The 13,425-nt window shown below is 44.3% G+C and overlaps 1 protein-coding gene across 1 annotated transcript in view; it reads left to right on the forward strand.

Annotated features, from left to right (window-relative positions):
- Positions 1–11,360, forward strand: part of LOC122542974 (uncharacterized) — a 12,466-nt gene extending 1,106 nt beyond the window's left edge. Inside the window, exons 3-9 of the mRNA XM_087984236.1 lie at positions 2,819–2,950; positions 3,498–3,621; positions 5,099–5,159; positions 5,636–5,682; positions 5,765–5,840; positions 6,168–6,245; positions 9,746–11,360. Of these exons, the coding sequence (XP_087840362.1) occupies positions 2,819–2,950; positions 3,498–3,621; positions 5,099–5,159; positions 5,636–5,682; positions 5,765–5,840; positions 6,168–6,245; positions 9,746–10,277 (1,050 nt within the window). The 3' untranslated portion in view covers positions 10,278–11,360. The remainder of the gene's footprint in view (positions 1–2,818; positions 2,951–3,497; positions 3,622–5,098; positions 5,160–5,635; positions 5,683–5,764; positions 5,841–6,167; positions 6,246–9,745) is intronic.
- The last annotated feature ends 2,065 nt before the right edge of the window (positions 11,361–13,425 follow it).

Genomic DNA, 13,425 nt, shown 5'->3' on the forward strand with positions numbered 1-13,425 from the left:
ACAACACCACACCTTCGGAAGGCACACTGTTTTCATTCACCCAGAGGAAGAGAATCGCAGAATCATATGATCCCTCCTGTGTGTCAGCTGGTCAATCGCCCCATCGAGTCCATACTGACTTTGTGAGGAGCGTCCCACCCAGTCCAACCCCTGACCCTAAACCTATAATCCTATATTTTCCATGGCCAACCCACCCGAATTGCACATCTTTGGACTGTGGGAGGAAACTGGAGCACCCAGAGAAAACCCACACAGACACGGGGGAGGATGTGCAAACTCCATTCGGATGGTCACTGAGCCACCATGCTGCCAAAGATTGCACAAACCGAAGTTGCATTTCTTGGAACTTAAAAAGTTAGCGGGTGGGTGATTTGATTGAGATTGCCCAAAGTTGCAGGTAGAGTAGGTCAATGGGCATTAAGTTAGGGGTGTTGCACACTGAAGGAGTGCAGTCTTACAAATGTGAGGCATTACTGCCTGTAATGAAATCATTAAAGGTTAGTACTGACGATAATGGAGGTTTGGTACTCTCTTCCACGGATAACAATTGATACCAGATCGGTTGTTCACGTTAAACCTGAGCTTGAAAGATATCTTTGTCCCCATAGCAATTAATATGTGTAAAATGTGGAGTTAGATCATAACTCAGCCATTGATTTCATTGAATGGCAGAACAAGCTGAGGGGCTCAATGATTTTTCCAAGTTTCTAACGTGTCAAAGTCAGACAGGACAAGGAATTTGGGAATATTATTGTGTTTAAAAGAAATGTTAGCAGTATGTTAGAAAATCATAATTCATTCAAGCAGAGCCTTATGAAAGGAAAATTGTATTTAACAAGTTTCGGAGTTTGTTGAGGATCAAACAAGCAACATGGATAAAGTCGAACCTGTACATATTACATGTTAATTTGGACAAGGGATTCAGTACTGTGCCATATAAAGATTACTATTGGAGATAAGTGCTCGTCGTGTTCTGGTGGACATTTTAGCATGTATAGACAATTGGCCAGCTAACACGAAATATTCAGCATGTGAACACAGTGAACATTGCCAGGCATCAACTAATTATAAGCTGTCTTAATGTCTTGTAACCTCATTTGCTAATTACACAGAGCTAGGTAGGAAAGCAAGTTGTGAGGAACATATCATTTGCTAAGGAATTTCAACAGTTTGACTGAGGAAAATTTTGCGAATGGAAGATAATGTGAGCAAAGCAGTACACCCTTATATTTCAGCCTTCTTGAAATGAATGCTAACATTGCACTTGCTTTTCTAATGAACAACTGAGCTTGCACATTAACTTGACAAGGAAGCTACTGAGTAAGATAAGGGCTCATGGTGCTGGAGGCAAGGTGCCAGCATAAATACAAGCTTGGCTGTCTGGCAGAAAGTGGGGATAAAAGGGATGGCAGCTGGTGACAAGTGGTGTTCTGCAAGGCTCAGTGTTGGGACCATGATTTTTCACTTTGTACATTAACAATCTAGTTGAAGGAACTGAAAGCATTCTGGCGAAGTTTGAAGACAATATAAAGATAGGGAGAGGGACAGATTGCATTGAGGAGGTGAGGATGCTGCACTTTGGGAAGAATGGAGGCATTGACTTTTTTAAATGGGGATGAAATTCAGAAGTCTGAAGTGCAAAGTGACTTGGGAGTTCAAGTCCAGGATATTCTCAAGGTCAACTTGCAGGTTGAGTGAGTAGTTAGGGAGGCAAATACATTGATGGCATTTATTTTGAGAGAACTTGAATATAAAAGCAGGGGTGTACTTCTCAGGCTCTGGTCAGGAAGGATGTCCTGGCCCTGGAGCATGTTCAGAGGAGGTTCACAAGAATGGTCCCAGGAATGAAAAGCTTAACATATGAGGAACATTTGAGGACTCTGGATTTATACATGACAAACTGCAGAAGAATGCAGGGGGCTGGGGTGGATCTGATTGAAATGCACACAATACCGAATGGCCTGGACAGATCTCGAGTAAGGCAACGACCTTTTAGAACGAGAATAAGGAGAAACTTCTTCAGCCAGAGAGTAGTCTATCTATGGAATTCATTGCCACTGAAAGCTGTGGAGGCCAGGTCATTAAGTATATTTGAGAGTGGGATAGACAGGTTCGAGAGTATCCAGTGGATCAAGGGTTATGGGGAGAAACTGGAAGAATGGGGGTTGAGAAACTTATCAGCCATGATTGACAATAGACAATAGGTGCAGGAATAGGCCATTCTGCCCTTGAATGGCGGAGTAGACCTGAAGGGCTGAATGGCCTAATTTCTGCTCCTGTGTCTTATGGTAAAGCTGCACTGACTCGACCCTATTTTACCACACTCTTCCTAGTACTCTAATTCAACCTCAATAATGGACTCTAAAGTCTTCACAACTACAGAAGTCAGGCTAACTAGCCTACAACCAGCTGAAAGCTGGGGGCCTCCTTTTAAAACTGATGTGATGAAGAGTATTTTCTGAGTGTTGTTCATCCTTGGAATTCTTAATCTCAGCTCCACTGCTGTCCGGGGATAATTAGATATATTCAGGGTTGAGTTTGACAGATTTTTGATCAGTAAGGGAGTCAAGGATTGTGGGGCTCAGACAGTGAAGTGGAGGCCACAGTTAGACCAGCCATAGTGAATACTATAAGCTGAGTGGCCCACTTCTCCTATTTATTCATTATATGTGTACCTATAACTGCAGCAGCTCACCACCACCACCTTAAAGTCAATACTGGTCTGGACAGTGATGCCTGCCTCTTATGAAAGACACAAAATGGAAATGGCTTTGTACTGCTCATGAATCTCTACCACCTGAAAATACTTCTGTTTCAGATATTCGAAAGGCACCTGCAACCTTGTGAATTTTTCTCACCGACTGACCTCTTCAGACAGATCAAAGAGCAGAGGGAGGAATTGGGAAAAATCATTGACCTTACCTTTACAAAGCGTTACTATGATCCTCAGGTAATGATGACAGTGCCTCGACTATTAACCATTCGCTGGGGGGGCCTGGGGAGCTCAGTGGACACCGTTATGATATTGTATACAGGAACTGTTGAAGTTCATAGCAATTGCCAGTAAGCACTACCATTGAGGGATTCTGCTCAAAGACATCTTACTCATGGGAACACTTTGGGTTTAATTCTCCAGAAATGCAATTCCCATTTTCTGCATGGTGGGTAAACCTGCAGTGGGCAATGCTTACTGTGCTACTGATGTGCAAGGGAATCAGAGATTGGTGAACCTCAGAATGCAGGGTGTGCCAAGTACACTGAGCAGAATGTGTATTGGAGGCTGTAAGAATTTTGAAATATTACAGTTTGGTCCTTCTAAACATGGGTCGTGCCCACAGGGAGCTCTGAGCTCCATGTTAATAAAGGTCAGGACAGGGTTGCACAGTGGGTGAAATTGCAAAGACATGAGTGATGATCCTGAAGGGTTAACAGATGTGAATCTATGTTTTCTTGGTACTGTGCCAGCTTATTTTCAGTATAAAATTCTCTGGTTGTAGGAGCTGCCAGAAGGTTTGGTCTACAAGAAAATTTTCACTGCTGGTCATGAAGTGCCAACTGCAAAAACCATCTTGACATTTAAACAAGCTGTCCAAAGCTTCCTGTCAGATAACAAGGATAACGGTAAGCTTGCCAGCCCAGGTCCGCTGTCACTCGCCCAGGGATAAGCTGGTGATTGGGGGAGCTGGGATCAAGCTGTGCTTTATCTTGCCTGCTTGTTTGATTTGTGGGACCTGAGACTGAGTTGTGTGGCTGAAGTCAGTGATTTCTCCTTTTGGGTGTTTTGTGTGGTGTAGTGTTGCTCTTGTTGTCTGCTTCCTGTCCCGTGAGGGAATCTGGATACCTTTTTGGACTTTGCAAAATGTTTTTTGAGCAAATGAAGTCCTTTCGTTTTCCGATCTAGTAATTGTTGTAACCTCAGCACTTGTGTCAGCAAATGTTCAGACAGCAGTGTGAGTACATGCAGATAATCCTGTGTTGGTTGAAGTAGAATTTATGTCCACACGACCAAGGAGAACTCCATTGATCTTCTTCGAATACTCTGAAGGATCTCCCTCAAGAGGGCAGACAGACCTTCCAAAAGTGTGATGTTCCCTCAGTAGTGACCCTTGACAGTGCTGCACTCTCATAACTCGCCCTTGGATAGTGCGGCATGCTGTCAGTCCTGACCTTCTGACAGTGCTGCACTCTCTCAGTACTCGCCCTTGGATAGTGTTGCACTCCCTCAGTAGTGACCCTTCGGCAGTGCAACACTCCCTCAGCACTGACCCTCCGACAGTGCAGCACTCCCTCAGTACTGACCCTCTGACAGTGCGGCCCTCCCTCAGTATTGACCCTCCGACACTACAATTTTGTCATGTCTAGTGTCTAGCTGTGCCCATTTGTTATGGACCAGGCCAGACTCCCTCAGAATATTTCAAAAAAGTGCCCCAGACCCTAACGTTGCTCGTTGTTTTAAGCAGGTGTAACACGGATATTCCAGGAGAGTTGCAGCTGGTTAAACCACTTGGTTTTAATCAGAACAGAATGAATTTACAATGTCACCGAATGAAACACAAACAAAAGAGAACCGAATACAGAATAACTTAACCTGTCCAAAAACCCAACATATAACCCCAAGTTAATGGTGCTGTTCCAAATACTTGCAACAATCTTCATAAACATCCCTTGGCACAAAAGGTAAAATCAAACACACAGTCTTACAGGAGAGAAGTCAAGAGATAGGGGGCCAATGTAGACCCTGCTTCTTTGGGTTCAGCAGCTTCAGAACACTACTGTGCGAAAAACAAACCAAACCAGTGAAAAGCTGATTTGGGAGTACTGGCCACTCCCCTTTCAATGTACAAATTATTTTTTTTACAAACTTGGAAGTCTTTTGCCTGAAGCAGTATCTGTTAGCTGTAATCAAACTGGCTGTAATCTCATCCAAACCCAGACATTTCAGACTCTGTGTCTTTTACGACCTCTTTGAGAAAAGACCAATGACGACATAACCTTGTTAAAAAGGAGCAGCATCGCCACATCATGCACTCCTGCAACCGGTGCTGGACTCGGGATCACCCTCTGTATTTAACCTTTCTCTGTGTGCGTCTACTTGCAGATAAACTGGTTGGAGTTCATTGCACTCATGGAGTTAACAGAACTGGCTATCTCATTTGCAGGTATGTTGTTGGGTGAATGAAAAACCACGTCAGTAAGCAAAGTGCAAGTAGAACAATTCTGGCAACTACCTCTTTGTGATTTGCTTTTGTCGAATGAAATTACTGATGTTCTTAAATTGACGGAGCTGCCTATTGGGTGTCCAGCATTGGCGGTCCGACACTGCGCTGCGTCGCTGGCACTGGCATGTATGGTATTGCCTCAAATACTGGTCAGGCTGTGACATGCTCCCTCCTTCACTACAGCCTTGTGACAGTGCAGCATCCTTCATTTCTGCCTCGCTAATAATGCTGTGCTCCTTTCATACAGATCCATGCTGGTAGTGTAGCAGTCCTTTACTGTTGCTGCTGTACCACTGCAGCACTTGCTGAGTACTGCGCTCCCTGACATCAGTGTTCGCTCAGTTCTGATCCACCGATGACTGGAAATGCTCTCATTCACAGTTCTTTCACTGATTCCTCTTTCTGATTTGTTTAAGGTACTTGATCGATGTGGATGGGATGGAGCCTCACAATGCAATCAATTGTAAGTTCTTGGGTTTCACTACCTGACTGTTGTGCTGATGAGCAGTTTAAAAATCCCTTCACCTTTGGTTATTTTCATGCAGTGTTCAATCAATCGCGAGGATACCAAATAGAAAGACAGAATTATATACAGGATCTTCTGCAGGGGCCATGCCAGAGGTAAGTTCCACTGAATCAGGGCCTTAGTAAATGGGAAGCTGACTCAACAGTATTTGGTCTGTTCCTGGTCCCTTGGCAATATTGAAGCTCTGCAAGGACAGTGGCAGAGTTATAATAGGGTTTCTGGACATCACTCTCTTTCACTCAGTTTTTGCTTATTACTCTGGGAATATCAATTGAAGTTTATTCTAGAATGGCAAAATACTCCCTGCACGGAGTTTGGGGATTTAAGATCCCTGCCTTTTAGTAAGGTTCTTTGTCTTATTGCGCAATAAAATTGAATAAAGACAATGTTTTGACTTTACCTTCTGTGTGTCTGCTGTGCAGCAACAAAGGAATTGGTGCACGGGGTGTAAAGCAGAAGGAATCTCACATCCAACCACCCAAATTCAAGCAGCAAAAGAGGTGAGTGTAGAGAGTGCTTACCTTGCTTAAAGGTGATGTGTGATCCGGTATGTGTGAAATCCTCAAACTGTCAAGAGGGACTGAGAACAAATGCTTGACAGTATTTTTGAACAGTTAAACTGTCAATGATAATTCTCCTCCTCCCATTCACTTGTTATCAACCATTTTGTTTCTCCACTTATGTCATCACTTCGAGTTAGGCCATTGTCCCTTTTATCACTTAATCTCTCCCTCCCTCTCCTTATCACACTCCTTCCTTCCCCTTGCCCCCTCTGCTACACTTAAAGCTTGTTCCATTTCAGAGCACACTCCGTCAGTCAGACAAGAAATGCTGTTCTTCCTCACGGATGGTGTCAGGCCTGCTGGGTTTGTGCATTATTTTCTGTTTTCAGTTCCTGTGTGAAAGTTTAGTTTGCATGTCTGGGAGCTGGTGAACAGTCAAGTGAAACATAGGCAGGGCCAAACTTTTGACAGTTTGCTGGAGTAAATCCAGAATGACAGACAAACAAACTGGGAGACTTGGAAGTTTGTGAACCTCGACACCTCAATTGGACAAGGTCAGTTATCAAGCAAAATGATTCACACACAAGGTGTTTTGCGAACTGGAACAGAAATTATATGAGGCAGATCACCATTTGTGTACTTTTACACTGAGCTTTGTAGCAAGGATGTTGAGGCAGCTGTGAACAAACACTACAGCTTCAGAGGTTGTATCTGCTGGGAAGAAACACAAAGGTGAAGAAAGACTTCACTGTCATTGGCATGTAAGAGATTGTGGGGCAGATAGATCAGTGATGAAGCAATGAGTGGATGGAACCCAGTTCACAATGGTGAAAGGATTTTGAATGCAGGGAACGTCTATGGGAGGATTCAATTGAAGAGGTTTAAGCCTGAACAGAAGAGGAATTCTTTTCACTTCGATGTTTGAATAACTTTGGAACAAGTTCACTAATTGAACAGAGATTACTGTGTTTAAGAAAAGGATAGCTAGCTGGCTTAAAGGAAAGAGAATGCAGATTAAGAAGAGCAGAGATTGGCTGGGTCAACTAGTCCGCATCTGATCCCATTGTGAGGTATAGTATTCTGGCATTGTACCGAATGTTGTTTTCCAGGTTTTGGTTGAAGTGTGAGGGTAAATGGGGTACATTGGAGAGCTAGTTTTCTTTGCCTGGCATGGGTGGTTAGACTTGGTGTCCAGCTTTGGAATGGTACTGGGTGCCAAACTTGTTGCTTTCCTTGAGCTTCAGTTTTGAATCTGTTGCATGACTGTCTGGCTGAGGTCTTCACAAGGGTGATGGTCTCTCTGCTGCCCTGCCTGGTTCATTATCCTCTGTTGTGCCTCTTGTTAGGCGGTATTTGAGACAACACATGTGCGATCAAGGGGAGTGTCCAACCTCTGAGGGAACAGCAGTCTCTTGTGTATCTTTCTGTTTATTGTGCCTTTGCATACTAGGTCCAGAAATAGAATCAGTTTGATGACAAATTGCTTTTGTTTGGGAAGGGTTTGTCAACGTCACTTATTTACACAGAGAGTGGTTTGTGTAATGAAATCCGAGAGGAAGTGGTGGATGTGGGTACAGTTCCAACATTTAAAAGACATTGAGATGAGCAAATGAATCAATGTTTGAAGGGATATGAGCCAAGCTCAGGCCGTTTTTAGATTATGGTCAGCATAGAGTCATTGGACCAAAGAGTCTCCCTTTGTGCTGTATGACTATTTAGCAAGACAGATTCCCTTTGAGACCACCCGTTCCTTTTCCCCCAAGAAAATGTCATTAGGCTGGGTTACCTTCCTGACTTGTGAATCTAACTGGCCCAAGAATCATCTTTGCAAATGACTAACACTTCGTAACTTAGAGCACTCACTCTTTCAACTTAATTCCTGCTTGCTGTATTCTATTTGCAGCGCACTGTCTCCCAATTCCCCAGCTCTCCACCACTTCCCTCCCTCACCTTCCAGCTCACTGATCCTCCCACTCATCACTGCATTCACATTTGCTGCTTCACTTCCCTGAAACGGTGATTATCAGGAGCTCAGGAGAAGGGTAGTGCGAGCAGGGGGGGAAAGGGCTGAGAGGAGTTCCCAGCATGTGGGAAAAGGAAGTGAGAGAGGCAGAGGGCAGCAAAGGTGGAAAGCAGGAAGGCTGGCACAGCAGAGAAAATGGAAAGGATTGGCAGTGTGGAAGGAAACAAGTAAGTTAGAAATGACAGTTAGCAGCCTGTTGATGAACAGCCTTAATTTAACAAATGCACTGCAACAGAAATGTGCTTCACGGCAGGGAGGACCCCTGAATTCTGTCCGCCAAACTAATCTTTGGTGAAGCCAGCTGCAGTTGCCGTGTCGTTTCAGTTCCCTGGTATTTTGCAGCTTCCCTGGTCACTCAGCCAGTTCATTTCTGAATCTCAGGCCCTAAGGATCCATTTGTTCCATACTCGACCCCCAGGTTGTATTAAATTCACTGGTTAAAATCTGTGATCCAGCCTTTCCAAATCCTGCTCACTGGAGGTTACTGACCAGAGAGTAGCAAATGACACTGGGATCATGCACAGCAGCAATGATGTCCATAATTCAGTGAGATAACAACAGGTCAGCAGTCAGTCTTCACTGCCAATGTTTAGTTCCTGCACTTGGAAATGTTCATGGGAAAAGAAGCCCTTATTTGTTTCGCGACAACGTTTTTTGTAAAGTGGACATCAGTGCTGGTGTGGGGAGAGTTCACCATAGGACTTGAACTCGCCCTGTGGACTGTCTGTCCAGCACAACTGTCGAAAGGGTTGTGGTGAGGGACTACTGTCGGCGGCTCAGTATTGGGAGGGAGCGACGCACTGTCGGCAGGTCAGTACTGGGAGGGAGCGATGCACTGTCGGCGGGTCAGAACTAGGAGGGAGCGACGCACTGTCAGTGGGTCAGTACTGAGGGAGCGCCGCATTGTCGGCAGGTCATTACTGGGAGGGAGCGCCGCACTGTCGGAGGGTCAGTACTGGGATGGAGCACCGCACTGTCAGTGGGTCAGTACTGAGGGAGCGCCGCACTGTCGGCGGGTCATTACTGGGAGGGAGCAACGCACTGTTGGCGGATCAGAACTGGGAGGGAGCGCCGCACTGTTGGCGGGTCATTACTGGGAGGGAGCGACGCACTGTCAGTGGGTCAGTACTGAGGGAGCACTATAAAATCAGAGGGAATGCTGTATAATTCAAGTACTATTAGGAGAGGAGCCAGGGTATATGTTCTGGTGATTTGGCCAATATTTGTTCCTCAACTTAAAACAGATTAACTAGTCATTTGGTTTTCAATTTGTGGGATCCTATTGGTACAAGATATCTATCCAGATGATTACAGTAACTTGCCTTTGCAATCCACTGAGTATGATATTTGTCTCAATGTCACATTTAATTTAAAATCTGGGTACATATTATGCAGTGTTCCACAGAGAATATGAAATGCAAGTTTTCTATTTGCTCTGTTAATCTGTAAATAATACATTCACTGTTCATTACAGACCTTCAAAAGGGAAATACCCCAAACCGAACGGTTTTCGTGAGTTCAGCCAATTCACCTGCCCACCAAGACAGTCTGCTCATCCTTTCCAGCCTGTGCAGCATCCCAAGGGACAAGTACTTGGGGCTGGTGCTTGGAGCCAAACCATTCAGTCCAATGGGAAAACAATGTTATCTTCCAATCGTGATTATGGAGAACAGGAACTTGCCTTGAGGAATTGTCAAACCAAGACTCCACGGTGGGGCGGTCAGCCAGAGGCCTCACGGTGGAGTGGTCAGGCGCAGGCCTCACGATGGGATGGTCAGGCGCAGGCCTCACGATGGGATGGTCAGCCGCAGGCCTCATGGTGGGATGGTCAGCCAGAGGCCTCTCGGTGGGGCGGTCAGTCGGATTCCTGGCAGTGGAACAGTCAGCCGCCATGGCAGCACCAGAATTATCAGCAACCTTGGCATGTTGGGAGGGGTAACAAAGGCTGGAAACTAAATTCTGGCGCTCAGGCCAAGTTGAACACACATCTTCGGTGGGACAACTGAAATGTGAATTGCAGATATTTTAATAATTTTAATTTGCTATGTGTGAACACATTTCGCATTGCGATTTTAAAGACTGCTTCATTATGAAGCGTTGTTTGAGATGAAATAGAGCAGTTGAATGGGAGCTGGTCTGGATTTGAGATCAGTGTCCTAATGTTTCTCATCAGTTGATGCAGAGCCTGTTGAATGACATGTCTGAGGATCTTCCTTGATTTCCTGAGACCACTGCACTGTGCCAGTGATCGTCCTGCCCCCGAGTTCGCCAACTAAAACTTTTCATATCTCACAGCCACAACTTTGGAAGCCCTTTGTTTCCAGTTATACTCAGCAAGCCCAAGGGGAATGGGGGAGGGAGGGACAAGCAGAATGAATGTGCAGTCAGTAGATTTGAAGTGATGGGTGGTTTGTCATTTCCCGGTTTCTATCTGTGGCATTTCACTGAAAACTTATTTAAATGATATTTAGGTTCTGGGACAATGTATGATCTCCCCTGAGGTTTCACCTGGGCCAATCAGAGAGTGATGCACCAAAGTTGTCGAATATTATATTTCAAACTGGCTACCCTCTTCTATTGTTCCTTTTGCATGATTTAATTTTCATTCCACTCAGCCGGCTTAAAACCTCACTGTGCAAATTCCACTGCATTAAGCTGGCTGTGATCAGAGTCTCATTTCTGATCAGCATCTTCTGGCTTCAGTGGAATTCAGGCTTAGCTCCAAGCAACATCCACTGCACCTCCTCTTTCCCCCTCCCACCCCCAACCCTCCGCCCCAAAATCCCAAGGAGAATCGAGACTTGGAGTTGCAGGTGACCAGTGCCATCTGTGAGAAAATTTTAATTCTGCTGGTGGCTCCTTCTAGCAGTGATACTGGATATTGTATCACTGAGACCACAGCAGTGATACTGTCATCTTAATTTGTGTGTTTTCTCCCTGGGCTTTCAGCTTGCATTGTTAAATGTGACACAGCTGAAAGTTTTTTTGTCTTTTTAAACATAACTTGCCTGAATCAAACAGAAAAGGCTATTTTACCTTCTTCGTTGGCACAATGCGGAACTAAATTCAGAAATAAATGTATATCCCAGTCCACTGTCTGCAGTTTTCTGATTCCAGGATTGTGAACAAGAATTCATTTCACCATTGTCATCCTGGGGCATACTGGAGAGACAAGTTAATGGGCCTTTTTCTGTGCTGTAGACCTCTGTGATGACAAAATTCACGAACTTCGATTAATGGGGTGTGAATACAAAGTTTAAACTGTCTGGATACGTAAGGAAGACTGAATTTTAAATCACAAGTGGATGTGGAGTCATTAGACTTGAGCTGAGAGCAAGCAGTTAAAACTTAACAAACAAAGGACTGGTGAGGTCTACAATTGAGTCTCAAGTTCAGACTGCAAGTCACATTTTAGCAAGGTTGTCTGGAAGGATCCAGATGACATTAATTAGAATGGTGCCAGGTAAAGGCTCTTCAATTATTTGAGAATCTGAGGATTGCTAAGAGGAGATTTGATAGAAGTGATCAAAATCATACATGGCTTTGGTAGTCAAACTCAGGAGAAGGTATTTTTGGTGGCAGAAGAACCGGGAACAAGATGAAGAAACAGCCAGTTGTTATTTGGAATGCAATTTTTTTGAGCAGATTCATCTTCTGAAACTGAATTGGATAAATGGGAAGAGATGGTTTCAGAGTGGAAATGTCTCTGGATTATTCGAGTCATTTCTCATTTGAAGTCCAAACTGTGCTCCTTAAATTCACAATCCCAACATGACCACAAGGATGTCTGAACGAAGTGGAATGAGCTTCTTTGAATATTTCTTGTCGAGAAAAACTGTACATCCCTGAATGAGAGAGTTTTTGATTTTATTTGACAAGAGTAGAGTCCTAGTCATAGAGATGTACAGCACGGAATCACACCCCTTCACTCCAACTCGTCCATGCCAACCAGATATCCCAACCCAATCTAGTCCCACTTGCCAGCACCTGACCCATATCCTTCCAAACCCAGATGCCTTTTTAAATGTTGCAATTGTACTATCCTTCCTCTGGCAGCTCATTCCATACATGTACCACCCTCTGAGTGAAATATTTGCCCCTTAGGTCTCTTATAGCTTTCCCCTCTCACCCTAAACCTATGCCCCTCTAGTTCTGGACTCCCCCACCCCAGGGAAAAGACCTCATCTATTTATCCTATTCATGCCCCTCATGATTTTATAAACCTCTATAAAGTCACCCCTCAGCCTCCGATTGAAATAAATTTTTCCACAATGCTTCAAAACTCAAGTCCTCAGAGGAAAAAGAAATTAAATATGTAGCCTCCGTAATAGCAGCACCAGACTGTGCAATCAGTTTTTGGGCATTTTTTTTTCATTTAAGCAGAATTTTAAGGCTCTAAAGCAGTAAATTGTCTGTCACAAAAACATTTCAGGCAACTCCAGAACCGGTCCCACATGGTGACTGTCACCAACCAGCACAAACTCGTTGCCGAAGGGCCCCACTTGGTGCTCCAGAAGCTTGCAGGTTCAATAGAATAGGGGCTAGGCCAGGATGACTGCTACAATTAATCTAAAATCAATTTTAGATTGTTTTTTTGTCCCCCTCTGCAAGAAGCAACTGAGAAAATAACACCAATCTTACCTTGTCTACATCAAAATGGCGCATCCGAAATCATGCAATGTTAGATGTTGCGACATTGAAAGAATTCATTCCCTCAACTGTGAACCTGTGAAAGCAAAACAACATTGATCAACATTCTTGGCATCCAGATGCACTTGGCTCCAGTGTTCCCACTGCAACTTGTGGAATTTAAATGAATTCATAAATGGTCAAAAGTTAGTTGGAAAAGTGACAGATGAACTATGGGTAACAAAGAAAGAGAAGCGAGCCGAGACACAGTCAAGGTATATTCACTTGTACGGTCAGTGTACTGCAAAGAATTCCCAATCTCCCTGAATAGCAAAAGGTGATGGTGTTCCAACTGTGAAAGGAACTGTCTTTCTCCTGATCCTTGACTCTGGATGTCACTGCATAAAGTTAATTGTTTTACCGGGTTCTTTCCATGGCCAATTGTATGAAACATAGAAACGAGGAGCAGGACGAGGTGTTTCAGCCCTTTGCATCTGCTTCACCATTGAATATGATGAAGTTGAT

Source organism: Chiloscyllium plagiosum, unplaced genomic scaffold (genome assembly GCF_037043375.1).
Source record: "Chiloscyllium plagiosum isolate Xiang-an unplaced genomic scaffold, Cpla_swu_hap1 HiC_scaffold_48, whole genome shotgun sequence".
Classification (NCBI taxonomy): domain Eukaryota; kingdom Metazoa; phylum Chordata; class Chondrichthyes; order Orectolobiformes; family Hemiscylliidae; genus Chiloscyllium; species Chiloscyllium plagiosum.